The 20604-nt window shown below is 33.5% G+C and overlaps 1 protein-coding gene across 1 annotated transcript in view; it reads left to right on the top strand.

Moving 5' to 3' along the window:
- The first annotated feature begins 1284 nt into the window (after positions 1-1284).
- Positions 1285-20604, top strand: part of fez1 (fasciculation and elongation protein zeta 1 (zygin I)) — a 39929-nt gene continuing 20609 nt past the window's right edge. The window contains exons 1-2 of the mRNA XM_028467454.1: positions 1285-1530; positions 8259-8616. Of these exons, the coding sequence (XP_028323255.1) occupies positions 8279-8616 (338 nt within the window). The 5' untranslated portion in view covers positions 1285-1530; positions 8259-8278. The remainder of the gene's footprint in view (positions 1531-8258; positions 8617-20604) is intronic.

Raw genomic sequence — 20604 nt, 5'->3', positions numbered from 1 at the left:
ATGTTAGCATTGAGGTGATAGCTGCTACATGTTAGCATTGATGTGTTAGCTGCTACATGTTAGCATTGAGGTGTTAGCTGTTTTAAGTTAGCATTGATGTGTTAGCTGCTACATGTTAGCATTGAGGTGTTAGCTGCTACATGTTAGCATTGAGGTGTTAGCTGTTATATTGTAGCATTGATGTACTAGCTGCTACATGTTAGCATTGAGGTGCTAGCTGCTACATGTTAGCATTGAGGTGTTAGCTGTTATATTGTAGCATTGATGTACTAGCTGCTACATGTTAGCATTGAGGTGCTAGCTGCTACATGATAGCATTGAGGTGTTAGCTGTTATATTGTAGCATTGAGGTGTTAGCTGTTATATGTTAGCATTGAGGTGTTAGCTGTTATATGTTAGCATTGAACTGTTAGCTGCTACATGTTAGCATTGAGGTGCTAGCTGCTACATTGAGGTGCTCGGTGCTACATGTTTAGCATTGAGGTGCTAGGTGCTACATGTTTAGCATTGAGGTGCTAGCTGATGCTAGCAGAGCTCCACTGATCCACAAACTCTTTTTCTAACAATTTTCACATAACTGGGCTTTAGTTTTCCATCCAGTGTTTTTATTTAAATTAAAATTAATGTCCACGAAACCCAGCAACGACTTCTCCTCTGGTTCTCCTGTTTCTTGTGTTGTGGTCTGTGCATCAGTATTATGGGTCTACCAGGAACCTGTTAAATGAGAAAGGTTCCACACTGTTTGGAGTGAAAAAAAAAAGCGATTAACTGCATTATCTTTTTTAGTGAGTTATTGTTCTGAAAGTAATTCATTGCATTTAACGCAATAAAGTCCCAGATAGAACTTGTAGAATCAAATTTGTGTTGAAACTACTTTTCTTTGTTGAACTAACACAGACCAGATGAAATGCTCTGATATTGATGACTTATTTAATACAACTTGTGTATGTGTCGCCTTGTGTTTGGCACAGTTCAAAATTCTTTCTGTTTTAATAAACATTGTTATATATTTATTTTGGTGCTAACTGAGGTTCTTTATACGTGTTTGATTAACACAGACTCTATGAACAAAAGAAAAGCTGCTGACAGTCAAAGATGAGCTGTAATCCTCCTCTCCTCATGAATATCTGGGATTTAATGGGAGCGTGGTGGTGGGGGTGGTGGTGGTGAAGGGTGGTGGTGGTGAAGGGTGGGTGGTGGTGGTGTCGGGGGGGGGGTTGGTTCAGTGAAGGAGGCGTTAGAGGGAGGCTGGACAAAGAGCTGATGTCGTCAGAGGGCTGGTCTCCAGTGCGCAGCCTCAGTAATGCTGGGCTGTTCCCATTGATCTGAGAACAACAAGCTGTGGGTAATGGTAATGGGTGAGGGAAGGGACGGGACGCAGACCTCCACCATCTTTAGCTCCCTCTGATTATTCCTTCTTTTCTCTTTTTCTGCCTGGACTCAATGAGTGTGAGTGGATGTGACACCAGTCAGAGATTTGGAGAAGATTCATCTGTAGAGAAGAAGCATCAGCGGCTGCTGTGACTGCAGGTAGTTCTTCCTCCTCCTCCTCCTCCTCCTCCTCTCTGTTCCCTCTGAGCATCACCTCTCCTCCATCCTTCCTCGTTACCATGGTTTCCACCATCTCTCCTTCCTTCCCCCACTCTCTGGTGTGCTGATGACATTCACCTGCACGCTTTGTTCAACAATCAACATCATATTGGCGTGATCAGTTGTGTGTGTGTGTGTGTGTGTGTGATTTATTTTCCAGTAAAGGCCTATCGTTCTGTAAAGAACGCATTTGTGATTGTGTAAAATGGGTCATGTGGTTTGGCTCCATTACATGAAATGACCTGTGATTGGCTGTGATTGGTTGTGATTGGCTGTGATTGGCTGTGATTGGCTGTGATTGGTTGTGATTGGTTGTGATTGGTTGTGATTGGTTCCACCTGAGACCAACTTCACTGGACTCACACTCACTGACACACACTAAGGCTAGTACACAACACTAGTGGGAGGATGTGACACAAAAACAACAGACGAAACCCTTTTAGTTATGAAATGAGACAGATCACCTGATTGGACGAGAGACTGTGGTTACCATGGTTTCTACTACATGTTTGTTAGCGTCATTGGATCCAGGTGTCTCCCAGTGTCTAAGGTATGGAGAGATGGATGATCAATAATTGGAATAATTTAGATGGGATGAATGATTAAAAGAATTATATTGGAAACATGGTTCACAACTTCAGATCTGTGACTGAATATGATTTATTTATTCATTAATATTTGGTGTTAAAATGAGCTCATATATTTAGATTTTTATTTAAAGCTTGTGTTATTGATGGAAAAGTATTTTGACTTCAGTTCAAAACAGTTATTTCTAAGTTGGTCTGTTTGTTTTTATTTTCCCTGATCAATAATCCAATGTTTATGAAAAAATACAGTTCCATAACATTTCATTTAATTTATTTATAGATTTGAATTAGGATATTACATAATCAATGTGTCAGCTAACAACATCAACTCAAACATGCTGGAGTTAGCGCAATAGCAAAAGTTTCCTATTGTGGAAAAGCAGGCTGATCAATATGTTGTATTACTGATTTATGTTCAATTAACAAATGTTTGGTGGATTTATTTAAAAAAAAAAAAAGATTGTTTATCACTGAAAATAATTAACATAATAGAGCAAACAAGTGATCATTCTGAATAAGATGTTTTATTATTGATTACAAATTATTATATTTTTTTATTTTTTATTATTCCTCAACAAGAAGTAAAATTCAGAGACAAATGTCATTGTAGGGGTACATTATATCTGACATTACATTATTATGTTTGGGTTAAATGTCTGAGGGGTACAGGAGCCTCTACATTAAATATGTCGCCCCCTCTTTATAGAACAGTTTACAGATTAATATGAAACAGATCTGTTTTTAATTCTGACAGTTTTTAAGTTGGTTTTGAGCTGGTGTCTCCACAACTGCTGATTGTTGATGTACTGTTGTACTGTTGTACTGTTGTACTGATGTACTGTTGTGCTGTTGTACTGTTGTACTGTTGTACTGATGTACTGTTGTACTGTTGTACTGTTGTACTGGTGTACTGTTGTTCTGGTGTACTGTTGTACTGTTGTACTGATGTACTGATGCACTGTTGTACTGGTGTACTGTTGTTCTGGTGTACTGTTGTACTGGTGTACTGTTGTACTGTTGTACTGGTGTACTGTTGTACTGTTGTACTGGTGTACTGGTGTACTGTTGTACTGTTGTACTGTTGTACTGATGTACTGTTGTGCTGGTGTACTGATGTACTGTTGTACTGTTGTACTGTTGTACTGGTGTACTGTTGTTCTGGTGTACTGTTGTACTGTTGTACTGATGTACTGATGCACTGTTGTACTGGTGTACTGTTGTTCTGGTGTACTGTTGTTCTGGTGTACTGTTGTACTGGTGTACTGTTGTACTGTTGTACTGGTGTACTGTTGTACTGGTGTACTGGTGTACTGGTGTACTGTTGTTCTGGTGTACTGTTGTACTGGTGTACTGGTGTACTGGTGTACTGTTGTACTGTTGTACTGATGCACTGTTGTACTGGTGTACTGTTGTACTGATGTACTGGTGTACTGTTGTACTGGTGTACTGTTGTACTGGTGTACTGTTGTACTGATGTACTGGTGTACTGTTGTACTGGTGTACTGTTGTACTGGTGTACTGGTGTACTGTTGTACTGGTGTACTGTTGTACTGTTGTACTGATGCACTGTTGTACTGGTGTACTGTTGTACTGATGTACTGTTGTGCTGGTGTACTGTTGTACTGTTGTACTGTTGTACTGATGTACTGGTGTACTGTTGTACTGTTGTACTGTTGTACTGGTGTACTGTTGTACTGTTGTACTGTTGTACTGTTGTACTGGTGTACTGTTGTACTGTTGTACTGGTGTACTGTTGTACTGATGTACTGTTGTGCTGGTGTACTGTTGTACTGTTGTACTGTTGTACTGTTGTACTGGTGTACTGGTGTACTGTTGTTCTGGTGTACTGGTGTACTGTTGTACTGTTGTACTGTTGTACTGATGCACTGTTGTACTGGTGTACTGTTGTACTGATGTACTGGTGTACTGTTGTACTGTTGTACTGTTGTACTGGTGTACTGTTGTACTGATGTACTGTTGTACTGGTGTACTGTTGTACTGTTGTACTGGTGTACTGGTGTACTGGTGTACTGTTGTACTGTTGTACTGTTGTACTGATGCACTGTTGTACTGGTGTACTGTTGTTCTGGTGTACTGTCGTTCTGGTGTACTGTTGTACTGTTGTACTGTTGTACTGGTGTACTGGTGTACTGTTGTACTGTTGTACTGGTGTACTGGTGTACTGTTGTACTGGTGTACTGGTGTACTGTTGTACTGGTGTACTGTTGTACTGTTGTACTGATGCACTGTTGTACTAGTGTACTGTTGTTCTGGTGTACTGTTGTTCTGGTGTACTGTTGTACTGGTGTACTGTTGTACTGTTGTACTGGTGTACTGGTGTACTGTTGTACTGGTGTACTGTTGTACTGATGCACTGTTGTACTGTTGTACTGATGCACTGTTGTACTAGTGTACTGTTGTACTGTTGTACTGTTGTACTGGTGTACTGTTGTTCTGGTGTACTGTTGTTCTGGTGTACTGTTGTACTGGTGTACTGTTGTACTGATGTACTGTTGTTCTGTTGTACTGTTGTACTGGTGTACTGGTGTACTGTTGTACTGGTGTACTGTTGTACTGATGTACTGTTGTTCTGGTGTACTGTTGTTCTGGTGTACTGTTGTACTGTTGTACTGATGTACTGTTGTTCTGGTGTACTGTTGTTCTGGTGTACTGTTGTACTGTTGTACTGGTGTACTGGTGTACTGTTGTACTGTTGTACTGTTGTACTGTTGTACTGTTGTACTGTTGTACTGGTGTACTGTTGTACTGTTGTACTGTTGTACTGTTGTACTGATGCACTGTTGTACTGGTGTACTGTTGTACTGTTGTACTGTTGTACTGGTGTACTGGTGTACTGTTGTACTGTTGTACTGTTGTACTGTTGTACTGATGTACTGGTGTACTGGTGTACTGTTGTACTGTTGTACTGTTGTACTGGTGTACTGTTGTACTGGTGTACTGGTGTATGAATGTATTTATTGAAAGCCATTGGTGTGGATGATGTTTTGAGGACTTTTACAATCAGCTGATGGACTAACAGACAGAGATGAGGAGATGGTGAAAGATGATACCATACTGTAGATGCTGAGTCAGCACTCTGCTGAGTAGAGACAGGCTGCTTTTAAATGGACTCAGACACTTAGCTTAGCTCAGGCTCCAGTCCAGGACCAACCCTCTGTGATGACCCTGAACACACCACAGCTGAGCTTCAGGTTCTGACTCTGACTGCAGACCTACAGAGGTCCAATCACTGATTATCATCAGCTTCCTTAAAGGGATCTTCATCTGTTTTTTACAAATGTGGCCTAAAACCTTTGAAATGTTCTTATTAGAAGATCTACACCTAACAGAACACATTATTTTGCACCGTATTTGTTTTAAAAATGAGATTACTTTACCGTTTTAGACCCTGTGCGCCGCCATGTTGAAATGACGTCATCGATGACGCCAATCGTCCCTTTGAGTTCATATAGTTCTATAGGAGGTGAAGCATTCAGGATCATTTAGCAGCTTTTTCAGTCAAAATATAACATCTTGTGCTGCTTTGGGTTGCTCTAAAAATCTGTACAAGTTAAAAAAGTCGATGTAAAGCAAATTTTGTGACCCAAAAAAAATCTGTGACCAAAGACGCGACAGTTCCAAATCTGCTGTTTCATAGACGGCATGACAAAGAAAAAAAAATCTGGATCATTAAACCATTAAACCAAACCTTCAACCATTTCTGACTAGAGCGCCAGTTCTTTGCAGCAGACAGATTTTACTTGGGTCAGCATTAATGAGCAGCAATGGATCCTGGTTTCCTGTATTTACATTCACGGAGCTCTTCTTCTCTTCTCTTCAGACAGAAAATGAAGACAAAGTGTCTGTAAAGTTGGATGAAGCAAAAACTAATCAGCTGATTACATGATGTACATGTGTCCATGTCATGTACATAATATTAATATTTTACTTATTTAATATACACAAATTTCACCAATTGAATTTTAAATAATACAAAATATGGTGTGGCAATATTTAAATCCATAATATAGTTTATCACAATGTATACCTTTTATTATGTTTATTATGTTAATACATTTTATATCAGGGGTCACCAACGCGGTGCCCGCGGGCACCAGGTCGCCCGTAAGGACCAGATGAGTCGCCCGCTGGCCTGTTCTAAAAATAGCTCAAATAGCAGCACTTACCAGTGAGCTTTTATATATATAGATTTATTTATTTAGCTATTCTTGTTTAAATCACACTTACATGTAACTTAGAAATGACAATACATATATATAAACACTTAAAATGTAAAGTGTTTTTTGTGTTTAATACATACTTGCCAACCCTCCCGATTTTCTCCTGATTTCTGCTCGACATTGTCCGGGCGGACCATCCTTCACTGAGCGTCGTTTCCAGCCGGACAATAATAACGATTACACCTCATAAGAAGAGGAAGAAGACTCTTCTTCCTCTTCTTATGCAGTGTAATTATATCATTGTAATAATAATATTGTTGTAATAATAATAACGATTACACCGCATAAGAAGAGGTGTAATCGTTATTATTGTCCGGCCGGAAACGACGCTCAGTGAAGGATGGTCCGTCCGGACAATGTCAGTGAGGAAATCGGGAGAAAATCAAATCCAACCATGTGTAGGGAAGTGTTTCTGTTATGGTTATAGCCGTTGTTGTATAGGCTATGTTTAATTTTCCTTTTGTTGATTATTTTTATTTCAAGCATACATTGCATAGATTGATGGATAATTTATGCAATGTATGCCTTTTTTGTTTAATTTTATGTTATTTATGTTATTTATTCTACTACTACCACCATTTACCATTTGCACGGGTACTGTGGAATTTGTTCTTTACTTTATATGTGTTTTTCAAATAAAAGAACACTGTGAAATTAAATTATTTCATTTTCTCTTTAAAAAGCAAACTTTTGTAGCCTTTTAAACACATTAACTAAAGAGATGTGTAAGAATTTGAACATGCAAGATACTGTTTTGTTGTTATTTCTTGACGTTAATTTATTTAATTTCATTTTAAATTATTTTTAAGGTGCCATTTACATGATCAATATAAATTAAATCAAAATAAATCAAACATTCTATATAATTTTAACTGTATAGAATTTAATACACTGGATTGTCTTCATTGAGAAGGTTTTTTTCCAGCTCCAGGAGGACTTTAATCCAGGTGAGATGAGGCAAAATGGCTCCTTTGAGAGTAAAGGTTACAGATCCCTGTTCTAGCATATTGTATGTTTAAATGTATTAAATTATATTCTTCTCTCTCTAAAAACATTTTCTACTACACTTTTGGAAATAAACCTTTACTTTATAAATCATTTGGACAGTTTTGAGTTTGATGATCTGGAGTTTTAAATGTGGTGTTTTTAACAATAATCCATGTGTGTGTCTCTGTATCCTGTTATTTATCACTCTGATGGATCTGTTTTACATTATGAATAACGGTTGGATGCTCATTATGTATGTATTTCCCCAAACTTCTAGATATGCTTTTTGATGAAGAATGAGCCTTGTTTCATTCATTTTTAATGATAATTTATTAAGATCAAAGCATTTTTTAATTTACACATCTCCATAGTAACTATTCTCATGAGCTGCTACAAGTCCACGTCACTACAAAACATATTAGTATAATCTGCAAATAACACTTATTTTACCAATATCATTGATATACATTATGAACATTTCCGGCCTCTAAACTGACCCTTGGGGTACCCCATGGTCGTTATGTTAGAAATGACTCCAATCTTACATAATTAATAATGTTTCAATTTCTTCTCAAATGTTCAGAATTTAAAAAACATCTGTTCATCAGAACTAGATTTATGATGGAATCTTTGTCCGTTTATGTCAGACATGACGAGTTCATCATTATCTGAGCTTTAATGGCTTCTGTGTAGGTTCCTCTGGTACTGTACATCCAGTGACATGTCAGTGATGGAGACATGATTAATGTGAGAGGGTGAATTCTTCAGATTAGGGATAGATAACACTTTAAACTTCTTCTATCAGATCTTCTCCTTTCATCGTCACATCTGATCACTTCTTTCTGTAACTCAGGATCATCTGACGGGGTCACCATGGAAGCCCCACTCGTGTGCTTGGATGAGGAATTTGAGGATCTCCGTCCCTGTCGGATGGATGAGATGGAGAATCCAACCTTCAACCACTCCTCCTACTCCACCCCCCCCACCACCACCATTAAAGTCCCACTGGCCACCATCACCCGTGAGGACTTCTCAGAGTTGGAGAACTTCTCAGAGATGATGAGCTTTAAGTCCATGGAGGACCTGGTCAATGAGTTTGATGAGAAGCTCAACGTGTGTTTCCATAACTACAACACCAAGACAGAGGGACTGGCCCCCATTCGCAACCAGTCACACAACCAGGAGGATGAGGAGCGTCTGCAGGACGAAGAGTGAGTCAATCACAGGTCACATGACCTCATTATTCATTATTGATTTATAATCATTCTTAGTCAGAGACATTTCCTGATTATTGGGACAAACATAGACAACTTTTATTTGGATGTTTCAAATAAACACAGTGTGTAGTAAATGTTCCACTAACGTACTACACACTACAGGGTGGGGTCAGTTACAATTACCCATGTTCAATTACAATTACAGTGACCAGCATTTTTTAAATTATAATTGACAATTTCTATTATTTTTTATGACAATTACAAAGTAAATTATCTAAGCTCAATTACAATTTAATTCTGATTACAACAGCAACACTTTTTTTTAATTACTATTACAATTATGCCATAATTGTAATTAATTATCAATTGCACTACAAACTCACTCAGTATATACTGTCTAATATGATTATGATGATCAGCGTTCCCAAAGAAGTATAATTCCAAGTTTCCCAAGATGCATCTGGAACCTCCAGCGTTAAAAACCTTGTTCACACTGAGGCTAAATATCTCTGTAGATTCTCCACTTTTATTTTGAAAGTTCTGAAAACATTTGAAGTGAAAAAGTGACCAAGTAGAATATCAACATGTGCTCATTAGATCCATAAAACTCACATAGACCCTCCATTGGTTTACTGACTAAACTTCCTGTTCACTTCAAAATAAGAGCCCTATTTACAAAAGAGTTAAAAAATTAATTGTGCATTCACACGATATAGTCGCTGAAGTCGCTCGTGATGAGTCGCTTGAACATTGAACAGCATGAATAGTGTAAAGAGTTTGAATACTGTAAATAATACAAAAAGTGTGAATAGTATGAATAGTTTAAATAGTATAAATAGTATGAATAGTGTAAATATTAAGAACAGTATGATTAATGTGAATAGTAGTGTAAATAGTGTAGCGTTAATATTGTGATTGGTGTAAATAGTGTGATTAGTGTAAATAGTGTAGCGTTAATATTGTGAATAGTGTAAATAGTGTGAATAGTGTAAATATTGCGAATAGTATGAATAATGTGAATATTAAGAACAGTATGATTAATGTGAATAGTAGTGTAAATAGTGTAGCGTTAATATTGTGATTGGTGTAAATAGTGTAGCGTAAATATTGTGAATAGTGTGATGAGTGTGAATACTGTGATTGGTGTAAATATTGTGATTAGTGTAAATAGTGTAAATAGTGTAAATAGTGTGATTAGTGTAAATATTGTAAATAGTGTAAATAGTGTGATTAGTGTAAATAGTGTAAATAGTGTGATTAGTGTAATTATTGTAAATAGTGTGATTAGTGTAAATAGTATGATTAGTGTAAATATTGTGATTAGTGTAAATAATGTGATTAGTGTAAATAGTATGATTAGTGTAAATATTGTGATTAGTGTAAATATTGTGATTAGTGTAAATAGTGTAAATAGTGTGATTAGTGTAAATATTGTAAATAGTGTAAATAGTGTGATTAGTGTAAATAGTGTAAATAGTGTAAATAGTGTGATTAGTGTAATTATTGTAAATAGTGTGATTAGTGTAAATAGTATGATTAGTGTAAATATTGTGATTAGTGTAAATAGTGTGATTAGTGTAAATAGTGTAAATAGTGTGATTAGTGTAATTATTGTAAATTGTGTGATTAGTGTAAATAGTATGATTAGTGTAAATAGTGTGATTAGTGTAAATATTGTGATTAGTGTAAATAATGTGATTAGTGTAAATAGTGTGATTAGTGTAAATATTGTGATTAGTGTAAATAATGTGATTAGTGTGATTGGTGTAGATAGTGTAAATTTTGTAAATATTGTAAATAGTATGATTCGTGTAAATAGTGTGATTAGTGTAAATAGTGTAAATATTGTGATTGGTGTAAATAGTGTAAATATTGTAAATATTGTAAATAGTATGATTCGTGTAAATATTGTGATTCGTGTAAATATTGTGATTCGTGTAAATATTGTGATTAGTGTAAATAGTGTGATTCGTGTAAATATTGTGATTAGTGTAAATAGTGTGATTAGTGTAAATAGTGTGATTGGGGTAAATAGTGTGATTAGTGTAAATACTGTAAATAGTGTGATTAGTGTAAATAGTGTGATTAGTGTAAATAGTGTAAATATTGTGATTGGTGTAAATAGTGCGAATAGTGTAAATGATATGGATTAAAATGATATGAATTAAAATGATATGAATTAAAATAAATAGCATGATTAGTGTAAATAGTGTGATTAGTGTAAATAGTGTGATTAGTGTAAATATTGTAAATAGTGTGATTGATGTAAATAGTGTGATTAGTGTGAATACTGTAGATAGTGTGATTAGTGTAAATAGTGTGATTAGTGTAAATAATGTAAATATTATGATTAGTGTAAATAGTGTGATTAGTGTAAATACTGTAAATATTGTGATTAGTGTAAATAGTGTAAATATTGTGATTGGTGTAAATAGTGCGAATAGTGTAAATGATATGAATTATAATGATATGGATTAAAATGATATGAATTAAAATGATATGGATTAAAATAAATAGCATGATTAGTGTAAATAGTGTGATTAGTGTAGATACTGTAAATAGTGTGATTAGTGTGATTAGTGTAAATATTGTAAATAGTGTGATTGGTGTAAATAGTGTGAATACTGTAAATAGTGTGATTAGTGTAAATAGTGTGATTAGTGTAAATACTGTAAATATTGTGATTAGTGTAAATATTGTGATTGGTGTAAATAGTGCGAATAGTGTAAATGATATGAATTATAATGATATGGATTAAAATGATATGAATTAAAATGATATGGATTAAAATGATATGAATTAAAATGATATGGATTAAAATAAATAGCGTGATTAGTGTAAATAGTGTGATTAGTGTGATTAGTGTGATTAGTGTAAATAGTATGATTAGTGTAAATAGTGTGATTAGTGTAAATACTGTAAATTGTGTGATTAGTGTAAATAGTGTGATTAGTGTAAATAGTGTGATTAGTGTAAATAGTGTGATTAGTGTAAATAGTGTAAATATTGTGATTGGTGTAAATAGTGCGAATAGTGTAAATGATATGAATTAAAATGATATGGATTAAAATAAATAGCATGATTAGTGTAAATAGTGTGATTAGTGTAAATATTGTAAATAGTGTGATTAGTGTAAATAGTGTGATTAGTGTAAATATTGTGATTAGTGTAAATAGTGTGATTAGTGTAAATAGTGTGATTGGTGTAAATAGTGCGAATAGTGTAAATGATATGAATTATAATGATATGGATTAAAATGATATGAATTAAAATGATATGGATTAAAATAAATAGCGTGATTAGTGTAAATACTGTAAATAGTGTGATTAGTGTAAATTGTGTGATTAGTGTAAATATTGTGATTAGTGTAAATAGTGTAAATATTGTGATTAGTGTAAATGGTGTGATTAGTGTAAATAGTGTGATTATTGTAAATAGTGTGATTAATGTAAATAGTGTGATTAGTGTAAATAGTGTGATTAGTGTAAATACTGTAAATAGTGTGATTAGTGTAAATAGTGTGATTAGTGTAAATATTGTGATTAGTGTAAATAGTGTAAATATTGTGATTAGTGTAAATAGTGTAAATAGTGTGATTAGTGTAAATATTGTGATTAGTGTAAATAGTGTAAATATTGTGATTAGTGTAAATAGTGTAAATAGTGTGATTAGTGTAAATAGTGTGATTATTGTAAATATTGTGATTAGTGTAAATAGTGTAAATAGTGTGATTAGTGTAAATAGTGTGATTATTGTAAATAGTGTGATTAATGTAAATAGTGTGATTAGTGTAAATATTGTAAATAGTGTGATTGGTGTAAATAGTGTGATTAATGTAAATAATGTGATTAGCGTAAATAGTGTGATTCGTGTAAATAGTGTGATTAGTGTAAATAGTGTGATTAGTGTAAATACTGTAATTAGTGTAAATACTGTGATTAGTGTAAATACTGTAATTAGTGTAAATAGTGTGATTAGTGTAAATACTGTAAATAGTGTGATTAGTGTAAATAGTGTGATTAGTGTAAATACTGTAAATAGTGTGATTAGTGTAACTATCGTGATTAGTGTAAATAGTGTGATTAGTGTAAATACTGTAAATAGTGTGATTAGTGTAACTAGCGTGATTAGTGTAAATAGTATGATTAGTGTAAATAGTATGATTAGTGTAAATACTGTAAATAGTGTGATTAGTGTAACTAGCGTGATTAGTGTAAATAGTATGATTAGTGTAAATAGTATGATTAGTGTAAATACTGTAAATAGTGTGATTAGTGTAACTAGCGTGATTAGTGTAAATAGTATGATTAGTGTAAATAGTGTGATTAGTGTAAATACTGTAAATAGTGTGATTAGTGTAAATAGTGTGATTAGTGTAAATACTGTAAATAGTATGATTAGTGTAAATAGTATGATTAGTGTAAATAGTGTGATTAGTGTAAATACTGTAAATAATGTGATTAGTGTAACTAGCGTGATTAGTGTAAATAGTATGATTAGTGTAAATAGTATGATTAGTGTAAATACTGTAAATAGTGTGATTAGTGTAACTAGCGTGATTAGTATAAATAGTATGATTAGTGTAAATAGTATGATTAGTGTAAATACTGTAAATAGTGTGATTAGTGTAACTAGCGTGATTAGTGTAAATAGTATGATTAGTGTAAATAGTGTGATTAGTGTAAATACTGTAAATAGTGTGATTAGTGTAAATAGTGTAAATAGTGTGATTAGTGTAAATAGTATGATTAGTGTAAATACTGTAAATAGTGTGATTAGTGTAAATAGTATGATTAGTGTAAATAGTATGATTAGTGTAAATACTGTAAATAGTGTGATTAGTGTAACTAGCGTGATTAGTGTAAATACTGTAAATAGTGTGATTAGTGTAAATAGTGTGATTAGTGTAAATAGTGTAAATATTGTGATTGGTGTAAATAGTGCGAATAGTGTAAATGATATGGATTAAAATGATATGAATTAAAATGATATGAATTAAAATAAATAGCATGATTAGTGTAAATAGTGTGATTAGTGTAAATAGTGTGATTAGTGTAAATATTGTAAATAGTGTGATTGGTGTAAATAGTGTGATTAGTGTAAATATTGTGATTAGTGTAAATAGTGTGATTAGTGTAAATAGTGTGATTGGTGTAAATAGTGCGAATAGTGTAAATGATATGAATTATAATGATATGGATTAAAATGATATGAATTAAAATGATATGGATTAAAATAAATAGCGTGATTAGTGTAAATACTGTAAATAGTGTGATTAGTGTAAATTGTGTGATTAGTGTAAATATTGTGATTAGTGTAAATAGTGTAAATATTGTGATTAGTGTAAATAGTGTGATTAGTGTAAATAGTGTGATTATTGTAAATAGTGTGATTAATGTAAATAGTGTGATTAGTGTAAATAGTGTGATTAGTGTAAATACTGTAAATAGTGTGATTAGTGTAAATAGTGTGATTAGTGTAAATATTGTGATTAGTGTAAATAGTGTAAATATTGTGATTAGTGTAAATAGTGTAAATAGTGTGATTAGTGTAAATATTGTGATTAGTGTAAATAGTGTGATTAGTGTAAATAGTGTAAATAGTGTGATTAGTGTAAATAGTGTGATTATTGTAAATATTGTGATTAGTGTAAATAGTGTAAATAGTGTGATTAGTGTAAATAGTGTGATTATTGTAAATAGTGTGATTAATGTAAATAGTGTGATTAGTGTAAATATTGTAAATAGTGTGATTGGTGTAAATAGTGTAATTAATGTAAATAATGTGATTAGCGTAAATAGTGTGATTCGTGTAAATAGTGTGATTAGTGTAAATAGTGTGATTAGTGTAAATACTGTAATTAGTGTAAATACTGTGATTAGTGTAAATACTGTAATTAGTGTAAATAGTGTGATTAGTGTAAATACTGTAAATAGTGTGATTAGTGTAACTAGCGTGATTAGTGTAAATAGTATGATTAGTGTAAATAGTATGATTAGTGTAAATACTGTAAATAGTGTGATTAGTGTAACTAGCGTGATTAGTGTAAATAGTATGATTAGTGTAAATAGTGTGATTAGTGTAAATACTGTAAATAGTGTGATTAGTGTAAATAGTGTGATTAGTGTAAATACTGTAAATAGTATGATTAGTGTAAATAGTATGATTAGTGTAAATAGTGTGATTAGTGTAAATACTGTAAATAATGTGATTAGTGTAACTAGCGTGATTAGTGTAAATAGTATGATTAGTGTAAATAGTATGATTAGTGTAAATACTGTAAATAGTGTGATTAGTGTAACTAGCGTGATTAGTATAAATAGTATGATTAGTGTAAATAGTATGATTAGTGTAAATACTGTAAATAGTGTGATTAGTGTAACTAGCGTGATTAGTGTAAATAGTATGATTAGTGTAAATAGTGTGATTAGTGTAAATACTGTAAATAGTGTGATTAGTGTAAATAGTGTAAATAGTGTGATTAGTGTAAATAGTATGATTAGTGTAAATACTGTAAATAGTGTGATTAGTGTAAATAGTATGATTAGTGTAAATAGTATGATTAGTGTAAATACTGTAAATAGTGTGATTAGTGTAACTAGCGTGATTAGTGTAAATACTGTAAATAGTGTGATTAGTGTAAATAGTGTGATTAGTGTAAATATTGTGATTGGTGTAAATAGTGCGAATAGTGTAAATGATATGGATTAAAATGATATGAATTAAAATGATATGAATTAAAATAAATAGCATGATTAGTGTAAATAGTGTGATTAGTGTAAATAGTGTGATTAGTGTAAATATTGTAAATAGTGTGATTGGTGTAAATAGTGTGATTAGTGTAAATATTGTGATTAGTGTAAATAGTGTGATTAGTGTAAATAGTGTGATTGGTGTAAATAGTGCGAATAGTGTAAATGATATGAATTATAATGATATGGATTAAAATGATATGAATTAAAATGATATGGATTAAAATAAATAGCGTGATTAGTGTAAATACTGTAAATAGTGTGATTAGTGTAAATTGTGTGATTAGTGTAAATATTGTGATTAGTGTAAATAGTGTAAATATTGTGATTAGTGTAAATAGTGTGATTAGTGTAAATAGTGTGATTATTGTAAATAGTGTGATTAATGTAAATAGTGTGATTAGTGTAAATAGTGTGATTAGTGTAAATACTGTAAATAGTGTGATTAGTGTAAATAGTGTGATTAGTGTAAATATTGTGATTAGTGTAAATAGTGTAAATATTGTGATTAGTGTAAATAGTGTAAATAGTGTGATTAGTGTAAATATTGTGATTAGTGTAAATAGTGTAAATATTGTGATTAGTGTAAATAGTGTAAATAGTGTGATTAGTGTAAATAGTGTGATTAGTGTAAATAGTGTAAATAGTGTGATTAGTGTAAATAGTGTGATTATTGTAAATAGTGTGATTAATGTAAATAGTGTGATTAGTGTAAATATTGTAAATAGTGTGATTGGTGTAAATAGTGTAATTAATGTAAATAATGTGATTAGCGTAAATAGTGTGATTCGTGTAAATAGTGTGATTAGTGTAAATAGTGTGATTAGTGTAAATACTGTAATTAGTGTAAATACTGTGATTAGTGTAAATACTGTAATTAGTGTAAATAGTGTGATTAGTGTAAATACTGTAAATAGTGTGATTAGTGTAAATAGTGTGATTAGTGTAAATACTGTAAATAGTGTGATTAGTGTAACTATCGTGATTAGTGTAAATAGTGTGATTAGTGTAAATACTGTAAATAGTGTGATTAGTGTAACTAGCGTGATTAGTGTAAATAGTATGATTAGTGTAAATAGTATGATTAGTGTAAATACTGTAAATAGTGTGATTAGTGTAACTAGCGTGATTAGTGTAAATAGTATGATTAGTGTAAATACTGTAAATAGTGTGATTAGTGTAACTAGCGTGATTAGTGTAAATAGTGTGATTAGTGTAAATACTGTAAATAGTGTGATTAGTGTAAATAGTGTGATTAGTGTAAATACTGTAAATAGTATGATTAGTGTAAATAGTATGATTAGTGTAAATAGTATGATTAGTGTAAATACTGTAAATAGTGTGATTAGTGTAACTAGCGTGATTAGTATAAATAGTATGATTAGTGTAAATAGTATGATTAGTGTAAATAGTGTGATTAGTGTAACTAGCGTGATTAGTGTAAATAGTATGATTAGTGTAAATAGTGTGATTAGTGTAAATACTGTAAATAGTGTGATTAGTGTAAATAGTGTAAATAGTGTGATTAGTGTAAATAGTATGATTAGTGTAAATACTGTAAATAGTGTGATTAGTGTAAATAGTATGATTAGTGTAAATAGTATGATTAGTGTAAATACTGTAAATAGTGTGATTAGTGTAACTAGCGTGATTAGTGTAAATAGTATGATTAGTGTAAATAGTGTGATTAGTGTAAATACTGTAAATAGTATGATTAGTGTAAATAGTGTGATTAGTGTAAATAGTGTGATTAGTGTAAATACTGTAAATAGTGTGATTAGTGTAAATAGTATGATTAGTGTAAATAGTGTGATTAGTGTAAATACTGTAAATAGTATGATTAGTGTAAATAGTATGATTAGTGTAAATAGTGTGATTAGTGTAAATACTGTAAATAATGTGATTAGTGTAAATAGTGTGATTAGTGTAAATACTGTAAATAGTGTGATTAGTGTAAATACTGTAAATAGTGTGATTAGTGTAAATAGTATGATTAGTGTAAATAGTGTGATTAGTGTAAATACTGTAAATAGTGTGATTAGTGTAAATAGTATGATTAGTGTAAATAGTGTGATTAGTGTAAATACTGTAAATAGTATGATTAGTGTAAATAGTATGATTAGTGTAAATAGTGTGATTAGTGTAAATACTGTAAATAATGTGATTAGTGTAAATAGTGTGATTAGTGTAAATACTGTAAATAGTGTGATTAGTGTAAATACTGTAAATAGTATGATTAGTGTAAATAGTATGATTAGTGTAAATAGTGTGATTAGTGTAAATAGTGTGATTAGTGTAAATACTGTAAATAGTGTGATTAGTGTAAATACTGTAAATAGTGTGATTAGTGTAAATAGTGTGATTAGTGTAAATAGTGTGATTAGTGTAAATACTGTAAATAGTGTGATTAGTGTAAATACTGTGATTAGTGTAAATACTGTAAATAGTGTGATTAGTGTAAATACTGTAAATAGTGTGATTAGTGTAAATAGTGTGATTAGCGTAAATACTGTAAATAGTGTGATTAGTGTAAATACTGTAAATAGTGTGATTCGTGTAAATAGTGTGAATAGTGTAAATGATATGAATTAAAATGATATGAATTAAAATGATAATGGCTGTTTTTAATGTGGCAGAAAAGGTGTTTTCACTTATTGATTGATTAATCAGTCTTGTTATTGGAGCAGTGAGATGATCTTTATTAGTTTTTAAGAATACATTGTCCAACCCATGCATATCCCTAGAACGTGAGCTTGATAATGTGGAGATGATTTTGTTTACTTTTGTTTCATTTATTAATTTTAAACCTGGTCCATCCTGAGTAAATGTCAATTCTTTGCACTGATGTTGAGGAAAGTTCTTCTTAAGGATTTGTACAGACTGGATGATTGTTATTAAAATGGTTATTGATGTCAGAGCTGTCTGTAAAGATGGTGCCATTTATGTTCAGTGTTATTGTGTCATTGTTTGTTTGAGTTTTCCTTACGTTTCTATAAGTGTCTAATGTTCAACCCTGACCTTCTGGAGCAACGTTGTGACTTTGTTCCTCTAACTTTTGAAAATCATGTGATCAGTATCTCATCTTGTTTTAGTGGTTCTCTGAAGGGCTGAATCCCTGCTTTTCATTAGTGTCCAAATTGTTTCATTAATCCAAAGTATTTTTATTTTAACACTTTTCTTTCTGGATTGTGTTCTAGTATATTTACAGATCATTTCTTTGATTTTTGTCACTAGGCCATGACAGGCATGTTCAGCATTAACCCAGTTTACTATGTCACTCCATGGGACATTTTTAAGTTTGTTCTTTAGTCATTTTTGGTCTTTTTTAGGAATATAGGGCAAACACTTTGGATTTTGTATCATTTTGGTCGTTTGTGCTGGTATCGGATGAATGCCTGTCAGGCTTCCGTCCCAGGCTTAGTAAATGAGCACAGATGTCATCGATATGTTGTCGTGGTGCGTCGGTCCGCGGCTATTCTCTGGACTATGGTGCAACTTCTGCATGGTCCACGGACTGCTACTATGTTTGTCTCCAAACTCTGGCGTCTCCGTTGTGCAGCGGGGCGTAGAGCTGACACAAGGCGTCCACTTCATCCCATGCTCCAGGTGGTCTCGTCCCGCAGACTGTCGGGGTTGAACTGGGCATTGGAGTCACGGCAGCATCGCAGAGGGGAAGTTTGTTGCTCAAATGTGTAAAATACGCATAGTGTGCATAGCTGTAGGTTAGCGGTGGTGCTAATGCTGTTAGCCGTGTTGACATTGTGTCTCTCTGTCGTTGTTTGGACCCGAATGTCTCCAGAAAACAATAAGAAAATGGCCACAATAAACACAAGACTTTGTTGTTGTTTTAATCCTGTGTTGGTTGCTTTTGTTGCTCTGTTCTAAAGGTATAAAGGTGAATAAATGTTGCTAGCAGAGCATATCCTTTCTGAAAGTGTTTAGCGGCTTCTGTCTTGTGTGCATTTGATGTTTTACTGATATTGTTGAAATAACAGGTATCTTTAGGCAGGAAGGTTTGACTGTTGTCCTTATTATTCATATTGTTTGTCAGTATTGCATATACAGTATATACAGAGCAGAGACAACACCAGCTGTACCTGGTGGTGTTCACTGTGCATACTTAAAAACAATCTATTCATACTATATCTAATGTGAACGTTCCACATACTCATTTGACGTCACACTTAAGGCTCAAACTTACTCGGGTGGACCCCGCCCACAACGGACTCAACGCAGACTGTCTGCTCTCCTCACAGCTTTACTTACTGGGGCGCACCACCGTCTAAAGTCCTACATGTCCCATGATTCTTAGCGGTTCTCTGTAGTCCTTATTCTCCTGTTTTAATGGTGTCGCTATGTTGTCCCTCATCTGTCAGTCTCTCCTCTAAGCTGGAGTTCATCTCTCCTCAGTTTTTATGACTTTATTAATCCCTGAAGGGAAATGACATCACACGCTGTTATTTTTAGGGACATGCTTTTCACACACATACACAAACAGCCTGTGGACATGCATTAATGGAGAGTGTTTATAATGAAGGGAGCGCACCAGAGCAGTGTTGGGGTTTGGTGCCTTGCTCAAGGGCAAACACAGGTCATTGTTACATTTAATGATGGTTGATACAATGCTGAGCAGTGTTTAGTGTGACACCAACTACACAGAGAAGTCAGCGCGAAAAACTGAGCTTTGTATTTATTCACTTTGCCCAAGTATGTTTGAGCCTTTAGTTTAGGTTTCTGATTACAGCTCTGATGTGAGCATTAGCATTAGTAACACACACACACACACACACACACACACACACACACACACACACACACACACACACACACACACACACACACACACACCAGACATTTCTCCTGATTCACCTTGATATCTGAACACACTCACTCCCACATCAACACCCTGTGCACTGTACCTTCTCCACTGTACCTTCTCCACCGTACCTTCTCCACTGTACCTTCTCCACTGTACCTTCTCCACCATACCTTCTCCACCATACCTTCTCCACTGTACCTTCTCCACCGTACCTTCTCCACTGTACCTTCTCCACCGTACCTTCTCCACTGTACCTTCTCCACCGTACCTTCTCCACCGTACCTTCTCCACCGTACCTTCTCCACCGTACCTTCTCCACCATACCTTCTCCACTGTACCTTCTCCACCGTACCTTCTCCACCATACCTTCTCCACTGTACCTTCTCCACCGTACCTTCTCCACTGTACCTT

This window comes from Gouania willdenowi, chromosome 14, assembly GCF_900634775.1.
Source record: "Gouania willdenowi chromosome 14, fGouWil2.1, whole genome shotgun sequence".
Taxonomy (NCBI): Eukaryota; Metazoa; Chordata; class Actinopteri; order Blenniiformes; family Gobiesocidae; genus Gouania; species Gouania willdenowi.
This window is presented reverse-complemented; position numbering and strand designations above follow the sequence as displayed.